The sequence below is a fragment of the Amyelois transitella genome, chromosome 17 (assembly GCF_032362555.1).
Source record: "Amyelois transitella isolate CPQ chromosome 17, ilAmyTran1.1, whole genome shotgun sequence".
Classification (NCBI taxonomy): Eukaryota; Metazoa; Arthropoda; class Insecta; order Lepidoptera; family Pyralidae; genus Amyelois; species Amyelois transitella.
The window spans coordinates 1,625,211-1,641,722 of record NC_083520.1 but is presented as its reverse complement, the minus strand read 5'-3'; the positions used below and the strand labels follow the sequence as shown (position 1 = coordinate 1,641,722).

General features: G+C 34.7%; 1 protein-coding gene across 1 annotated transcript in view; it reads right to left on the bottom strand.

The window, feature by feature from the left end:
• Positions 1–15,180, bottom strand: part of LOC106130149 (sialin) — a 40,915-nt gene extending 25,735 nt beyond the window's left edge. Inside the window, exons 1-5 of the mRNA XM_060948838.1 lie at positions 14,953–15,180; positions 10,005–10,063; positions 3,977–4,146; positions 3,137–3,270; positions 1,065–1,267 (exon numbers count right to left, since the gene is read on the bottom strand). Coding sequence (XP_060804821.1) covers positions 1,065–1,267; positions 3,137–3,270; positions 3,977–4,146; positions 10,005–10,044 — 547 coding nt within the window. The 5' untranslated portion in view covers positions 10,045–10,063; positions 14,953–15,180. The remainder of the gene's footprint in view (positions 1–1,064; positions 1,268–3,136; positions 3,271–3,976; positions 4,147–10,004; positions 10,064–14,952) is intronic.
• Positions 15,181–16,512: the final 1,332 nt, after the last annotated feature.

Below are 16,512 nucleotides of genomic sequence, written 5' to 3'. Positions count from 1 at the left end.
ATAATTGGGCAAAATACTTCTAACTCATCGAGAATAGCAAGGAACGAATAAAAATATCGCTATACCAATAAAAAAATAGGTCACTAACGACGTCAACAGTTTATTAATAGAACCGATGCGACGCGATAATCTATATTTAAGGCGATAGATAATAGCACCCTCTGAAATTATACCCTTCTGTCCACTATACAGTCACCGCATGGCCATAACTGATACGAAAATAACACAACGTTTCTCGGAACCGGTTAGTGGTTTACCGCACGCAGTGCATAGCAACCGTTGCGCAAGGTTAAAACGCGCGGTCAACTATACGAACCAATCAGACGGCTCCATTCGTGTGACGTCAGCGACCACGCCTGCGCGCGCCTCCGCAGCCATGTTGCTGCTTTTGTGCATCGCGAACTAAACGTAACACATTGCGATAACAATTGTATCATAATGTTTACGAACGAGCCTACTTTGACGTAGCTATTCCACTAATAAAGATGGCAATGCTAAATCATCAATGAAAACAATTGTACCGTCAAGAATAATAGCGTTTGAATTTGCGTTGTTAATGACCATTTAATTATCATTTCGCGAATGTACATCTTCGGAATTTTTAACGGCCTTGTTAGTATTTCAATAGAATCTTGTGCGTGATTCTAGTATTAACAAAGCCATTAAATGAAAAATGTCTCAACTCATTATAAGTCGTCTGAATCCAAATTGCCAGTTCGTGGAACTAACATAAAACAGATAACTATTTTATGTTGATGGCACGGCACAGTCACGGCAATTTTATCTGTGTATTTTAGATAAAGTAATTAACTACATACAGTCATATAATCACGTCTTTATCCCTTACGATGTATTATCCCTTTTATACAAAGACAGAGTTGTCTATTCCGGATAGACTGAATTCTTTCAGTCGATGGGCTAGCAACCTGTCCCTATTTGAATCTCATTTCTATCATTAAGCCACACAGCTAAACGTGGCCTTGCAATCTTTTCTGTCTACCGCGTAATTATTTATGTAACTATATATTCCTTTTAGATATTATTTACTCCCAAATATAACTTACCCATCATATTAGACATAAATTTGGATCTGTCCATAGGAGGGATCCATTTTGACGCCATTGGCAGGATGGCTGGCCACGTAGCCCCGAGCAGGAAGCCCAAGACTACCCTAGATGCTACTGCCCATCCGAACCCTAAAGCTGCGGCACCAGGAGTGAGCAGCGTCAGGATGCTGGCTAGCAGTGTGCTGTAGCCAAACACTCGCCTGGTGAAGAAAAAACAATAGATTAAACGGCATGTCAAAAATAGTTCCCAAATCCTGTAAAAAACTGAGCCCTGGTTTATCTTTTTGAGACTATTAAACCGCTATGTGTCCTCATGAACACCTAAAATTACTATAAAAATTTAAAATGGCTAACCTAGCTAAAAAAATAACATCACCATAATAATTTTAATTACTTTGAATATTTTATGAACAAGAGCCTCGAAAATAACAATTGTCAACACAATTATGCATACAAATTTAATTATACACGCATTCAACCAGCTATCAGTGGCATGTCAAGCATTCGCTTCGTTAACCACCCATATCCAATCATAAAAACGCATTTCAACAACGATCTTATGCGAATCTCTGAATGAGTAATTAGGAATTCGAATACATGCGGGCTGCGAGAACGTTCAGCATGAGTCACTTTCAGACATCCCAACAGATACAGCATTGAATTTCAATTCTGACATATCTTTAAGAGAATCAAGCAAAATTGCGTTGGTTTTTTTTACAAAATCTTATTATCATTTAGCCCGACTCGAGAATTATATAAATATTTAAAGAAATTAGAGTAACAACACTCCAATTACAATAAAATAATTAAAGATTATTTTGTCAGTATCAATATATACTCGTATTCAAATCTTGACGTTCAATTAGTCATAAAGCCATTCTCTAGTTCAAAACCCACGCATCACAGTAACTGATAATATAATAACTCAATTATATTGAATTGCTTTACTGAGCTGACGAAATTTAATATTACCATAAATTAAATGTTGGTCACAGTTGGTAATAGCCCGGAGGAAGTTGAAATCAGCGGTGGAGATATCAGCTTACAATTTCAATAGCCCTAAATCATGTGTGACGTGTTTGATAGCAATAATTATTGTGGTTCAAACTATCAAGGACCAAAAGCAGACAATGAGGCTCGTTGACTCCTCTCAACCTCTATTAGATGGTCCTAGAAAGTTCGACGCAAAGTCGTTGTAAGTACATAGTTCTATACATAGTTGATGCAAGCGTGATTTTAATCTTATTATTGAACAAACGACCAAGATAAATGGTATCAAAAACTTTTTTTCCATTTTACAGATGTTACTAACAGTTAAATCCGTAGTAACCTAACTTTTAAATTAAACTGGTTAAGTAGACTTCTCAATTATATAATGCGAAATCTACAAATGAAGTTGTAATTTATCAGATCAATTCTCAGACTTACTTCTCATCTTCTCAGATTTGGGCTCACCACAAAAATCTACCTTAATGTTTAGGTTTTTGACCTCACTGACACGAGTGAATAAACTGAACAGTAAAATTTTTGTGTGAATCACCAACAGAAATCGTTAATAATTTGTCATGCTATAAAATGTTATCTGCATGGAAACAAACCTACATTTCAATCTTTTTACTATATACATGTAGATTGCCTGTTATGCGCGCGCGCATGTGTTTTACGCTAACACGTGCGAATTATGAATAATTAGTGACACATTATTCAATGTCCTCATTTGAATATAATTATATGTTTATTTTATTAACGACGTAACTTGTTAGGGCGCAAAATATTTAAGAGCACTCAGAGAATATTTAACGGCTGTGACTGACTTCTTGATTTTTTGCATTTGAACCCGTGCCTTCCTGTGTAACAATATGTTCTTTAATTCGGGCATCTTAATGATTCGACCACAGACGCTCACGATATCAATATCACATGTCCAGCAACTTACTCCTAATCTAAAGCCTACCCCTCCGGGAAAGAGGCGTGATTTTATGTATATATGCATGTAAGATCTAAAGCTTATCTTGCTATTCTATTATATAAGCCATTAACGCTTCGAAATAAAATGAAGAATGACTTACCTAGCACCGATGACCTCTGCCAGCCGCCCGCCAGGCAGTTCTGTCAGCACGTAGCCCCAGAAGAAGCAGCCCAGAAGGTGGTTCTTCTGCTTTGTGTCCCAGTGGTATCGAGTCTGCTGTACCGTCTCTGGGTGCTAAGAAAATATTATACTCATTAGAATTCTAATTTATAGCATATACATAATCAAAGGCAAGTTAGTAAATATAATAATTAGAATGAATTAATGAAGTGTAACTAGTACATAAAGTAAGATTTCATTCATTAATTTATAGAAGAGGATAAAACCATCTCTAAATTCTGAATTTCAAAAGACGACCTTTTGGTCGGTTTTGTATGTTTTTTCTGTAATCTTTAAGCTATTGGCTTTAACGATCTTGTTAGGGATAAATATGTATCTGTTTATGTATAACATGCATAACATTATTGGACATAAAGTCACATTTTCTAAGTAGGTAGTTAGTATTGGCTTGCTCAATGTCTGTTCAATAACAAAACCACATTTTATCCATGTCCATTCCATCCATTCACTTCCATAATAAAATAGGTACAATGTAATAGATAAAACACCGTAATATAATAGATAAATATTCAGACGCGGTATTATCCTGTATCTTTTATAGCAAATATGAACAATTCTTTATTTTAATTAACACTACCTCTTTGTCCGGGCTACCGAATGAATGTCGGAGAATAAATTATCCTGCGTTTGATCTTGGATAGTAAAAATATTCATACAAAATTTTATCAGAATCGGACCAACCGTTCACCTATGAAAGCGTGTAAGCTGCGAGATACACATTATCATACAAACCACACACAATTTTTTTTTCCAAAAATACCTGTGTGACGTTGAGTGACTCGTGAGTGGAGTTCAAGATGGCTGTGTGGTTGTCTTTGTCGCCGTATATCATCTCCACGATGGCTATGGTCAGGTTCACTCGGAGAGCGTAGTTCAACATGAATCCTAAAAGCACCATGATGTTCAGCACTTGGACGCATGTTAGACAGCCTGCAACAATAAACAATGGTTATTAGTCTTATATAGTAGACTTAATTAATCTTCCATATGACGCATGCATAGAATCCGAATAATATTATAAATGCGATTGTAAGTTTTGTTTGTTGTCTCTTCACGCGTTATCTACTAAACTTTCTTAAAATTCAAGTTAACAAACATAAAGGATACTTTTCATCCGAGTAAAAACTGTAATAGTTCCCGTGGAATTTATTCTTTTATAGGTGACGCTAAATTCGCTCGGGCGAAAGTCGTATATTACATAGTTTCCGATTTTTATGAGCAGATGTTCTAGTTATCTCCTCCAATCCTAAATGTGCAGGTTTCCTCACAATATCTTCCTATATGGTAACAGTATCGGCTAAAATCACACCAACGTTTGTAAGTACCTCTTGGTACGCATAAAATAAGAATATCTCTCTCTCTCTCTCTCTCTCTCTCTCTCTGTCATCTCTACGTGTTTCCGATTGCACCTTGCCATCAGACATTTCACTCTCCAATTAATCAGGTTTCCGATCCATTACCTCTCATATCATATATCATCTTTTGCGCCGTTCAGCTAGGATCTCTTCGGCCTGCCCCTTCTACCTAGGCATGACGGAGGCGGCATGATCAGAAATCAAGATGAAATCATAATATCTCAACTACCATAAAAAATCAGATTAGATTAGGATGATAGCACAAAAATGAGATTCAACAATTTATATATCAAAGTGTTACTCTGACAGTAATAAATAAAATCAAAAAAAAAAATGCTTCGTATTTAATGAACGTCAAATCACCAGTAAGTGATATTTAATTCCCAAATTTTACAAAAATCATAGTCACAACGGCAAATCCGTATCATTCCCACATGTCGTGTATATTTGGCGTTATATTTTGGCAACATATTTATGGTAACGTGATCAACTGTTTCAAACGTTTGAAACGTTATCGATGTTGTGTGATCGATTATGCTGTATCTAACCGTGAGAAAATTTACTTCTAGAAACATTAGAACATGGATTCACAACTCTATGATATGGTTAGGACTGTGCGTATTTGTTTAAATACGCACTGTCACAGCTCATTTTCATATTAAAATAATCGTTGCTTAAAAAAAGATTTTTTTTATTATGTTTATACACAAAAGTATGCAAAAAATGTTTTTTTTTTTGTTCATAAATCAAGAAATGACACTATCTTAATTTCATCAATCAATTTCTTTCCTATTTAATGATACTTGCCGTGTGGTTCCCGGCACTAATGTAAAAAAGAATATAACCACTCCATCTCTTTCCCTTACATATACATATGTAAGTAAATTAAATATTTACATACATACATATAATCACGTTTTTATCCATTGCGGGCTAGACAGAGCCAACAGTCTTTAAAAGATTGATAGGCCACGTTCAGCTGTGTGACTTAATAATAGAATTGAAATTCAAATAGTAGCAAGTTGCTGTGCCCATCGCCTAAAAAAAGAATCCCAAGTTTATAAGCCTATCCTTTAATCTCCTTTTACGACATCTTTTTATTGGTGCCAGGAACCACACGGCATTAAACATTTACATTAATTCACATTTCTGCCCTTGTGTCAGATATTAAAATTCGCCTGTACCGGTTTGATTGCATCACAACTGGATTATATGCATAATGACAATTCAAACAGAACTAACTGGTTTTAACTGGATATTCAATTGCATCTTTTCAATCTCACGTTTCTGAATCAAGATCAAAAAGAACCGAGGCGAATGCAAAATTAACAAATTAAATAAAAATGGAATAAGTTAGAGTAATAAAAAAATAGAAGTGACACCAAAGCGCCACTGATGCGGCTTGTGGTTTTTTTTATACATTTTTATTTAACTGTTTAATCTGTCACTATTTGAATCTTAATTCTATCATTAAGCCTAACAGCTGAACGTGACCTGACATGTCTTTCAAGACTGCTGGCTCTGTCTAGACGTAGGTAATTATACGAATGAATGATGATGATTTTTCTTCAATAAAAACTTTTACCCTGAAACAAGAAATGTGTCGTCCTTGGATCGCCCGTTAAAAAAATGCTACATATCTACGCAGCAAAATTTTTATTTATAGTCGGACGTTACTGCGCGTTCAGAAATTGCGAATTTTTTCGCCAACAGCAGATGGCCTGATTGACGTAGGACTTCTGTCCAAAACAACTTTATTAAATGTTGCATAGAAACAGTACAAGTCTATGCAAAACAAGGTGAATTACTATTTTATATACCTACATTGTTTATTGTTCACTCTTTAATTTTTGCTCTAATACCAAAACAGTCATTGTATTAAGAAGACTATGTACAATGGCGGACTTATCCCAATTGGGATTTCTTCCAGTCAACCAGATAAAGGAAGATCCATAATCAAAATGCTTTTTGCATAGAGGATGCGTTATAATTATAATAATTCGTTGTATACTACGTTCGTTATTTTTTTTTACTTTACGGGGTTAACAGAGCTAATATCTACACTACTATGTGTTATTCTGTGTCTTTAGCTACCTATATACCAACGTAACAAACATCCATACTGACATACTCACAAACTTTCGCATTTATATTATTTATTTATTATAAATATTATCTAGGATTATACGTGGCGAAGTTTGAATTCGTTGTAGTTCTCCTATCAGTCTTTACGGGACCGTTGGCTCTGTCAACCCCGCGAGGGATATAGACGTGATGTATGTATGTACAGTTGAACTGAATTTGGCATTTTTCCAAATATGTCGTTGTCTGGTGACTTGACGTGGACACAGAAATCGCGTGATGACATTGAAAACGTGACTATTTCTAATACACTCTCTTTTTAGCACGCGAAGTCTAAAGGAGGGTTAAGTATTTCAAGGTGTCAGAAATGATAAGTAATAATAATTGTTTTTTTTTCTTTATATTTTTGCCCTGGAAACCGATGCCCTTAATAGGAAGACGGAGATAATAAGACACGAAGTTTACAATCTAAATCAGATTTTAATAATCCACAAAGTTATGTTTAAAAGAGTATCGTTTTATTACCATTAGAATAAAAAGATAATTGTTGAAAATCATAGACAAGCATAAAGTTCAAGATCTAGCAAAGCCTATCAATAAAAACTGTTGGAATTTACATCACAAACATTGCATTTTTATTGCATATGCATACCTACATGCATACACAATTAAAGTAATGACGTCAATACACTGGAATAAATCTCGTAAGTGTTTATTGAAATTAAAATGAATATTTTTTTGTTTGTAACATTGAAGATTCATTGATAAAATTCTTACAAACAAGATTCATAGAAAGAGTAGATTATTAACCTACTATAATATTATAAATGGGAGAGTTTATACGAATGTGTGTGTGTTTAAATAATCGCACAACACACACACACACACACACTCGTGCTTTGTCTTCTTATCACTTCGTACAACATCTAAACTTCAACAGGTCTCTTTTCTGCACGTTAATGTTCACAGAGGGGGGCCGTGTGGTTTCCGGCACCAATACAAAAAAGAATAGGACCACTCCATCTCTTTCCCATGGATGTCGTAAAAGACGACTAAGGGATAGGCTTACAAAATTGGGATTCTTTTTTTTAGGCGATGGGCTAGCAACCTGTCACTATTTGAATCTCAATTCTATCATAAAGCCAAAAAGCTGAACGTGGCCATTCAGTCTTTTCAAGACTGTTGGCTCTGTCTACCCCGCAAGGGATATAGACGTGACAATATGTATGTCCAAATGTGTTCAAACCATAACCCTCCTGTTTTCGGACAGTCATGCACAAACCGGCTGTCCTCGCCTTTAATATACAACATACAACCATCAAACCGTTACTCGCTTCACTAGGCAATTAACCAACTGTCAATAAAATGCACTCTAACCGTACAGCATGTACTTAACTGGGGTTTTGTTTACATACTGCCACAGAATTCGGAATAATATGAGACAATAGAAATGTCATGCTGTGTTAAAAAAAAGTTTGTTTTTTTTTTGTTGTAGGTAAATACTTTATTGTATGTAACAATTGTTTTTGTAGTATATAAACGGGCGAGTTCTACTTTTTGTTAATTATAAATCTTAACTACAGATCTTTAACAGTGGCTATACTAAGTGTGCATTGTCTGTCTTGCAGTTATGGGAAAGTAGTTACATTTTTAAAGTATTTTTTTAATAAAAGTTACATGATGACGTATGTCTGTATCTACACTTAACCTTACAAATAGATAGATGTTTTTATAAAAAAATAGATAGATAATTCATTTATTTGATTTGCTAAACACAATTTACTATTTCATTTGGAATACATATTATTTTGGGTGTGAGTTGCAGCAATACAAAAATAAGTTAAATAATGAGTAGCTATTGTCTTTTAAGATAATAGGCCCCAATAATTTTTGACAAGCTGACACAATAGAAGGCGTTACTTGCATTGATTACACCTTTGTTTACAGAAAGTCCACGTGTAGGATGTTTCTTATTTAGATTCGATTGTTTCACAATAAATGCATTCTAGAATAGTAGTAGTATAACAGTAGTGCCGTGTGGTTCCACCAATAGAAAGAGAATAGGACCACTACATCTCCTTCACATGGATGTAGTAAAAGGCGACTAAGAGATAGGCTTATATACCTGGGATTCCTCTTTTAGGCGATGGGCTAGCCAACCTGTCATTATTTGAATTGCAATTCTACCATAAAGGAAAACAGGTGAACGTGGCTTTTCAGTCTTTTGATGACTGTTGGCTCTGTCTACCCCACGGGGGATATAGACGTGATTGTATATTATGTTATATATGTTATAACAGTAGCTAAAGTATATTACGTATTTTCCATCTTGGGAATTAGGGATAAATATTTACCTGACCGGGGCTCGAACCCGGGACCTGTTCAGAGGCCGGGAGCAAAACGGGAACACAGCCACAGCGGCAAAATGTAGTATTTGTTGTTGTTTATTTAATTGACACTTGGTAGGAACTTAAAAATCATACCAATCATATGTTGGACAAGTCTTATTTCGACAAATTCTATATAACGAAACGTGATAACGATAGCAACGGAAGAGAAGACTTGGCATATCGCGTTTATTTTCAATGTGGCCGTGTGCCAAGTTCGTCTGTGCACAGTACAGTCGAAGACAATAGTCTTGGAAACTAATAAATAACAAGCTTTTTCTTTTTTCTAATTTTATCATAATCGATCCAGCGTGACCTTGAAAGCGTAACAGACCGACTTTCGCATTTATAAAGTAAGGCTAAACGTATTTATTACCAAAAATGATTAGAAAAGAAGAAAATGCGGCAGTGCAGTTTGTTACCGCTTCTTGTGAACTGACGCTTCGGAAGCGGCAGTAAACTTAGAAATAATTTATTTGACGTCAACAAATGTTGTGAAACCAAAAAATATGACAATTATTAAGTGATATTTAAATGTCCCATAACAATGAATAAAAGTTTTGAATTTGAATTCAAATCGTTTGCTAATTATGAATTTGTTCGACACACTTCCAAACTCACATTTTAGTTGACAATGGCATGATCCGAACAATACTGTTACCCATATCGTTACATCATACTGGAGCTTAGAGAGTCAAGAGCAGACCCAAGAGAGGAGAATTGAGAGAGCTCAGAAAAAAATTTAGAATATAATACCAAAACCATAAAAACCGATACCATGACTTTGTTATTATTATAGTTGCAATAAAATCTCTCAATCCACTTTTGTCATGGAGTGTACGGTTTGTCCTTTAGCGTTATTTCGCACTAAAAGCTGCTAATCATCTGTAAAAAAAATTGCCGGCATTCGTCAAACAATTTACATCGGGTAACCGTGACAAATTGAAATGCACGCTCCGCTTACCTGGGAACTTTCTCGTAAATGACTTTTCTGTTTTAGCCATGTTAACTGGAACTGAGGATCTGCAAAAAACGAGAAGACTAGTTTAGTATACAACATTTCGATAATAATAAAAAAAACGCTAAAAATACAAACTGAAATAAAGTTCTTTTTTTAGAACATAATAATGAACAAGAACTATCAGAACGAACCTTACAGTACTTACTTTCCTCTAAATCTTACTAGTATACTAAGATTAAGAGGAAAATTAGCAAGTACACATGGTTATATAATGTTAAATATTGACACGACAGCCTGTCAATATACATGTATAATACAATGAAAACTATTCTTCAGAGTATGTACCTATGTTCCATTGGACGGACATTTATCAAGATTTCAAATTTAAACAGTCTTTATTGAGCATATTTCTGAATTTGAATGGTACCACAGCTAGTAATTACTTCACTACTCAACGCATAACTAAATTAGCCGATGAACAACTTGTATACTGGTTCACAACCCAAAGGTTGGCTGGAAGAGATTGCTTAGCGATAAGTCCGCCTTTGGTCAACATATTCCTAATGTATGTTTCTACTACATATGTATTTTTTATGGGCAAAAAAAGATAATTTGTATTGTATGGTATACCTACTCAACAACCGTCTATCAAATCAGTAAAAAATAGACCTCCGTGCAGTATCCATTGATTATTTATAACTAAGTCGATAAAAAAAGGTAGTACTAGACTGAATGACTAACGCCAGAAAAGTCGTCTAAATAAACGTTATTTCAATGTTATAATGAGACATCAGAATCAGCATCAAACCAAGGCGATCTCCTTTGAAAATATCACGGTAACCCCAAACTTCATATTAACACTGACAACTTGTTTCGCTATTTTCACATTCTGTCAACTGTCTATTCGACTATTTGCCTTAACATCGCAAACAGCACGAGAAAGTATCGCAAGCTTCATTTGCAATTTGCAAACATTTTTTGCGTGTTGAAGCGGCAATGACATGTGTGTATGAAAGTTGAAAAATTAGAACAAATCACAATTAGAAATCATCGTGCTTTTTGGAACGAGTTAAATCGTATTTTTTTAGGATCAAGATACACTTTTAATGACAGCTAGAAAATATAAGTAAGTACGCGGTTTACTTTCGCCTACCTTTTTTTCTTTACATACATACAAAAAAACACGTCTTTTTCCCAGAGGGGTAGGCAGCAACTACATCTTTCCACTTACACATTCTGCTTTCGATCCAAACTTTTTTCTCTTTCTTCGGTTATTAACTAAATGATTTCTAATTATTTATTGCACATTTACAAGTTTCCTTGTTACAGATTTCACCAAGGCGACAGTCGTGATTTCTGAACGGGATTTTAAACTGCATATATATATATATATATATATATACATATATATATATAGCATATGAAGTAATTATCTGATCGCAATCGGGTTTCAGACAAACCAAAAAGTTAATTTAACACCTTCCTGACTTTTCCATATACTTAATATAGAATTTATTTCAGGTCTTATCTCTAAAGTATTGCCTTGACAATCAATCTGTCTGATATAAAAACAGACAGGCTCATTCATCGGAAACTTTCTTATCTTTGCCAATCTGTTATCAGCGACGCCTGGTGACGCCAACACGGTAAATTTTATATAGCTATCGAACTGCAACCAATTATATTTACAATTTATTAGACTAAGCCCTAGTTAATGAAAATATGTAATATGATTGTATGTATGTATGTTAAACTGTCCTTTTCCACTGGAACCCAGCTAGCTAAGCTAATCCAAGAAAAATCCCAAGCTTATCAGCCGCTTCCTTAATCGCCTTTTACGACATCCATGGGAAATATGGAGTAGTCCTATTCTAAAATGACGGGGACCACGCGTCACTTACAAATAAATAATAGCACACAAATAAAAATGTTTTTAGTACCGTGCTTCTACTATATTGTAATTTCATTTAGAGTTAAACAATTATGATGTACCTACTCATAAATAAACTGTCGTTATCTTGCAAATTTTAAATTTAATTCTTTGGTCCCGATTATAAAATAAACCGTTACACGAGCACATCGGTCGAGTTGGCTCTGCCAGTCGAATGGTGAGCTCACTTTACTGAGTGATTTATTACGCTTGAAATTTTACGATTGATAAGAGAAACTCGTGATAACGTTTGTGAAAGTCCCTACTGAATCAGATAAACAATCCAGAGACTATCAGCCCCTCATCAACTAAATTTGACAAAGCATTTGTCATTATCTACTTTCTCTTTCTATATCTTTGGTTATCAGAAGTGTATGAAAGCGAGAGAAGACTTTTGCCTTCTCAACGTTAGTGAATAAGGAGGCTAATAGATCAAAGGATAATTTGACTTCGTTTAAAGGGAATAATGACAGCTAACAGCATAAAAAACAGGCCAATCAGAAAAAGTTCTTTTCTCATCATGCCCTGGCCGGGATTCGATCCCGGGACCTTCGATGTCACAGACAAGCGTACTACCGCTGCGCCAGGAGGCCGTTTTAATTAATTTAACTCGCACAATCTGCGAAAGTTTGGCGCCGCCGGTAACGGCACCTTATTTAAGGTATAAGGTTCATTTCAATGGAAATGAAAAAAGTCTTCGGCACATATTTCGACGAATCAAAGCATTACAAAGCACTCTCATTTACGCACGATGTTACTGTTCGATTAGTTAGGCCTGTTGACCGCAGCTTCTCTCACGTAGATTTAATTTTATTCTTTTTTCTAAAACGTACTTTTTGAAAAAATATATCTTTGTCTTTAACTTGATTTATTTTACATTAATTTAACAGTTTCCTTTAAGAAATTAAAATTGACGCAGTTAGTTTTTGTTTATTACATTGATGATACAGAATTATATTAAATACTTGGTTTTTTAGTATACAACAATCGTCTCGCAAAGACTGGAAGGCCACGTTCAGCTATGGTATGATTGAATTAAGATTCAGAGAGTCCCAGGCTAACTACTGCTAGAACATCGCTTTAGAGTTGTTTAGGTCTACATATTTCCCTGAAAGAGAGAAGACGGAATACATACCCACTTCGTAACTATATGTATACCTAATGTGGATGGTTCCTTTTTTAAAATTATGTTTGTTTAAATATAATGTAGTCACGGGTAAGAACTAACTTTACAGATGTTTTGATCACGACTGCCAAATCCGGACACACCCTCAGCTGTGCGATCGCTGAATTTTCAGACAAGGCCGCCATTCGCGTCATGAATTATGTGAGATCATCGATCAGTCAAGGGTAAGGTTGCTGCGAACTCGTACGTGGAAAACAACGGTTGTTTTCCATTACAGTCGTTCGAAATTTGATTTATTTCATTCCAATTGACAACAGTAACAATTTTTTTATTCATTCAGATAAACGAAATAAATCAAACATGGAATGTTTTTTTTTACTTTTAATAAAAAAAATACGAATGTTCTGTAACATACGAAATATTTTTTTTTACTTCTTAGTTTAGATACCTATGCAGTACCTTTGTATTAAGTACCAGAACCTTTAGTTCGAAATCCAAAACAAAACGAAATACGCTGATTTCCGAACGTAGTTTTAATCTAATGATCTTACAATATCCCTTAAATGGAATAGATTAGTACCTACTTCCGTACAACTTAAAAAGTAATTTTCAAAATTTCGGGAATATATTGAAACTAAAATCCTAATCTAATCCTAAGATAATAAGAATACACAAATCTGTCCACAAGTTTCTCATTCACCACTCATGCAGTTATAATCTTACGGTTGTTAGTAGCCTGCGCTTACAAATGTAATCTTTATTGAGTCTCAAACGGAAACTCACGAACACCCTTATTTTTGGGGTGTCGGGTAGAAGCTGTGGAGTAAACGGTACTGCAACAATGCACCCCGGATGTAAAAATGTCTAATGCATTCAAAACAACTTTTTTGTTCACGTTCTTTTGTTCATTTGATAAAAAAAATTCAATAGAACTGTTATTGAGAGGACTTCCTTACTCTCTTTCCGTGGCGCTTCATCCGTTATATTTAAATACTTACTAGCTTTTTAAGAATTATTCTCGTGGGAATTTTAAAGATCCTTTATAGAATCATCATCATCAGATTAATGACAGGATTCTGGCTCATTGCCTAAAATATGCCTTTCCATTGAATTGGCTTGAACTATCTGCGCGGGAGATGCCTGTTTGTCTCCATTTAACGATTGGTAAGCTATCTACTGGCTCTGCTTATTCTCTAAAGTACCTACCTATCTATAAAGAAAACTTTCGCATTTATAGGCAGGTAGGTAACCTTCTAGTAGTTTTTATTTGTCTGTGTGTACCTGTGTGGTACCTATAAACTTACCGGGTTTGACTTACAACAATAAAAAAGTACTTAGCTTAATTTTAAAGTACCATTTAATACCAGGCCATAATTTAAATATGTTTTATCAAAATAATAGTGGGCGCCAGTAAAAGAAATCAGTCATGATAACAGTAACAGTCTGAAACTTTAGTCAAAATCGACTCAACAATTTGTTAGTAATAAGTGTATTTTTGTTGTAACAATCGATCGTACGAGTATGTATTGAAGTGCGGTTAGTAAACCCGAAATTACAATAAAGACATTCAATGAATTCTATAAAATTTCAATGTTCGTATAATGAATCACACCTCACAATGTTTTAAATATTAGTTCAAAACCTAGTACTATGCCTACATAATGTATTGGTTATCCACCATAGGAAATAGGTACCTATGCAAGCTAACCGGTAACCTCAATAAACGCATTGGCCAACAGCTGCTGTCCTCGCAAAAAAAGAACATCGGTGTATCTAAACTTAATTTAAACGTACTTTGAAAGAACCTAATTAAGTAAATCATAAAAATATACTCTGATATTTTCTACGATTACCTATTATAAACTAAAATGGGTAGACAAAATAAAATTACTCACCTTCTTATTTTTATACACTATATAAAAATATGGCTCATTAAAACACACTAAACAAGAACTGTTACACACTTAAATATGCTATCACTTGTTCTTCCAAAACTATACCTAAAAGTAACGATACTTTTAATTGATAAATATTCAATTATTAAAACTACTCGTACGGAAATTATAAAGCCGCGCGAGATATACACCCTTCACCGGCAAGCGCAGAAACCCGACTAAAGCGACCTCACGCGCTCGCTCATTCTGAAAATAATTTTCTTACGCCGTTCCGTTCCAACTTCCAAACCAGTAGAGTTCTTTCAAGAATAGTGAAATATATTTTATTTATATTTCCTTTCTAAACACACGCTAATACTTATGAAAAATAAATATACATACAAAATTTTATTCGGAATTGCAACTAGTCTCAACGGGTACATACTTACTTATTTTAAAATATGATTTCTATTTTACATGCATTTAACGGGTTGGCGCCTTGGCGCCGTCGTCTCGACGGCTACGTCCGGTGGCGGGACGATACCTCATTGGCCGAATAGGTACCTATTTTTATTGCCAGGTTTAAGTGTTGCAAGATGCAACACAATATTTAAAAAAAATACCGGATTCACAATTAGTTACTTTCCATCGCAAGTATTGTAATTTTATATAAAACAGTAGTTACTTAAGTAAATAGCGAAATAATTCATTATACGTTTTTGTTTTATTACTGACGTTGAGATAAACATGATGTTGGTGTGGTAACACACCTATATCTTTACACACGAGAAATCTAAAAATACCCTCAAAATAGTTATCAAAATTGACCGTTTTCTGGTAGGGATTGATTTTTATTGAGATTGGTTATAGTGCTAGGTGAAGTTGTTCTGGTATAGCCACACAAAATTTTATTTTTATTTTTTTAATGTAATGTATAAGACAAACATAATTATTAATTTTTGATAGAATTTTCTGACTATAATATTGTTTATTATTTCATTTATTATGTCTTCAAAGAATTGTAAATCTAATTTATCAGAATTACATTCTAACTCTGACAATATGGCTTCAAAGAATTATAAATCGAATATATCTGAAGCCCTTCGTAGTTCAGATAGTTTGGGTCCAAGGAATTATAAAACTAATTTATCCGAATTTAAAACTCATTCGGACAAAGACACTTTAAGTGAGGTAAGTTTTTAATAACATTTGAGATAAATGTCCTTTTTGGTAGAGTACGTATTAGGCAGAAGCATTTTCAAAAATTTTAGTAGTCGCCATTTTGTTTTAGTAACGTAAATGTTTGGAGTTTCTAACATTACATTTTCCCCAACTAGGCGTCCGAAAGCGGTACTGGTACCAGCAATTCAATAACTTCAGCGGAGGATCTGCAAAAACTAGCGGTTATACTTGGATTAAACAGTGCTGAAGATGTCTACCAAGAAAGATTTCGGGTTGATCGACGTAGGCTGGAGGCAATGCTCGCAGGTATACTGCCCCTCGATCTCGCTAATAACTTGCGCTGGAGCTTAACTGAACCTCGATCATTTAAAATGATTTCGCCGCCGCTTCGGTTCCGGT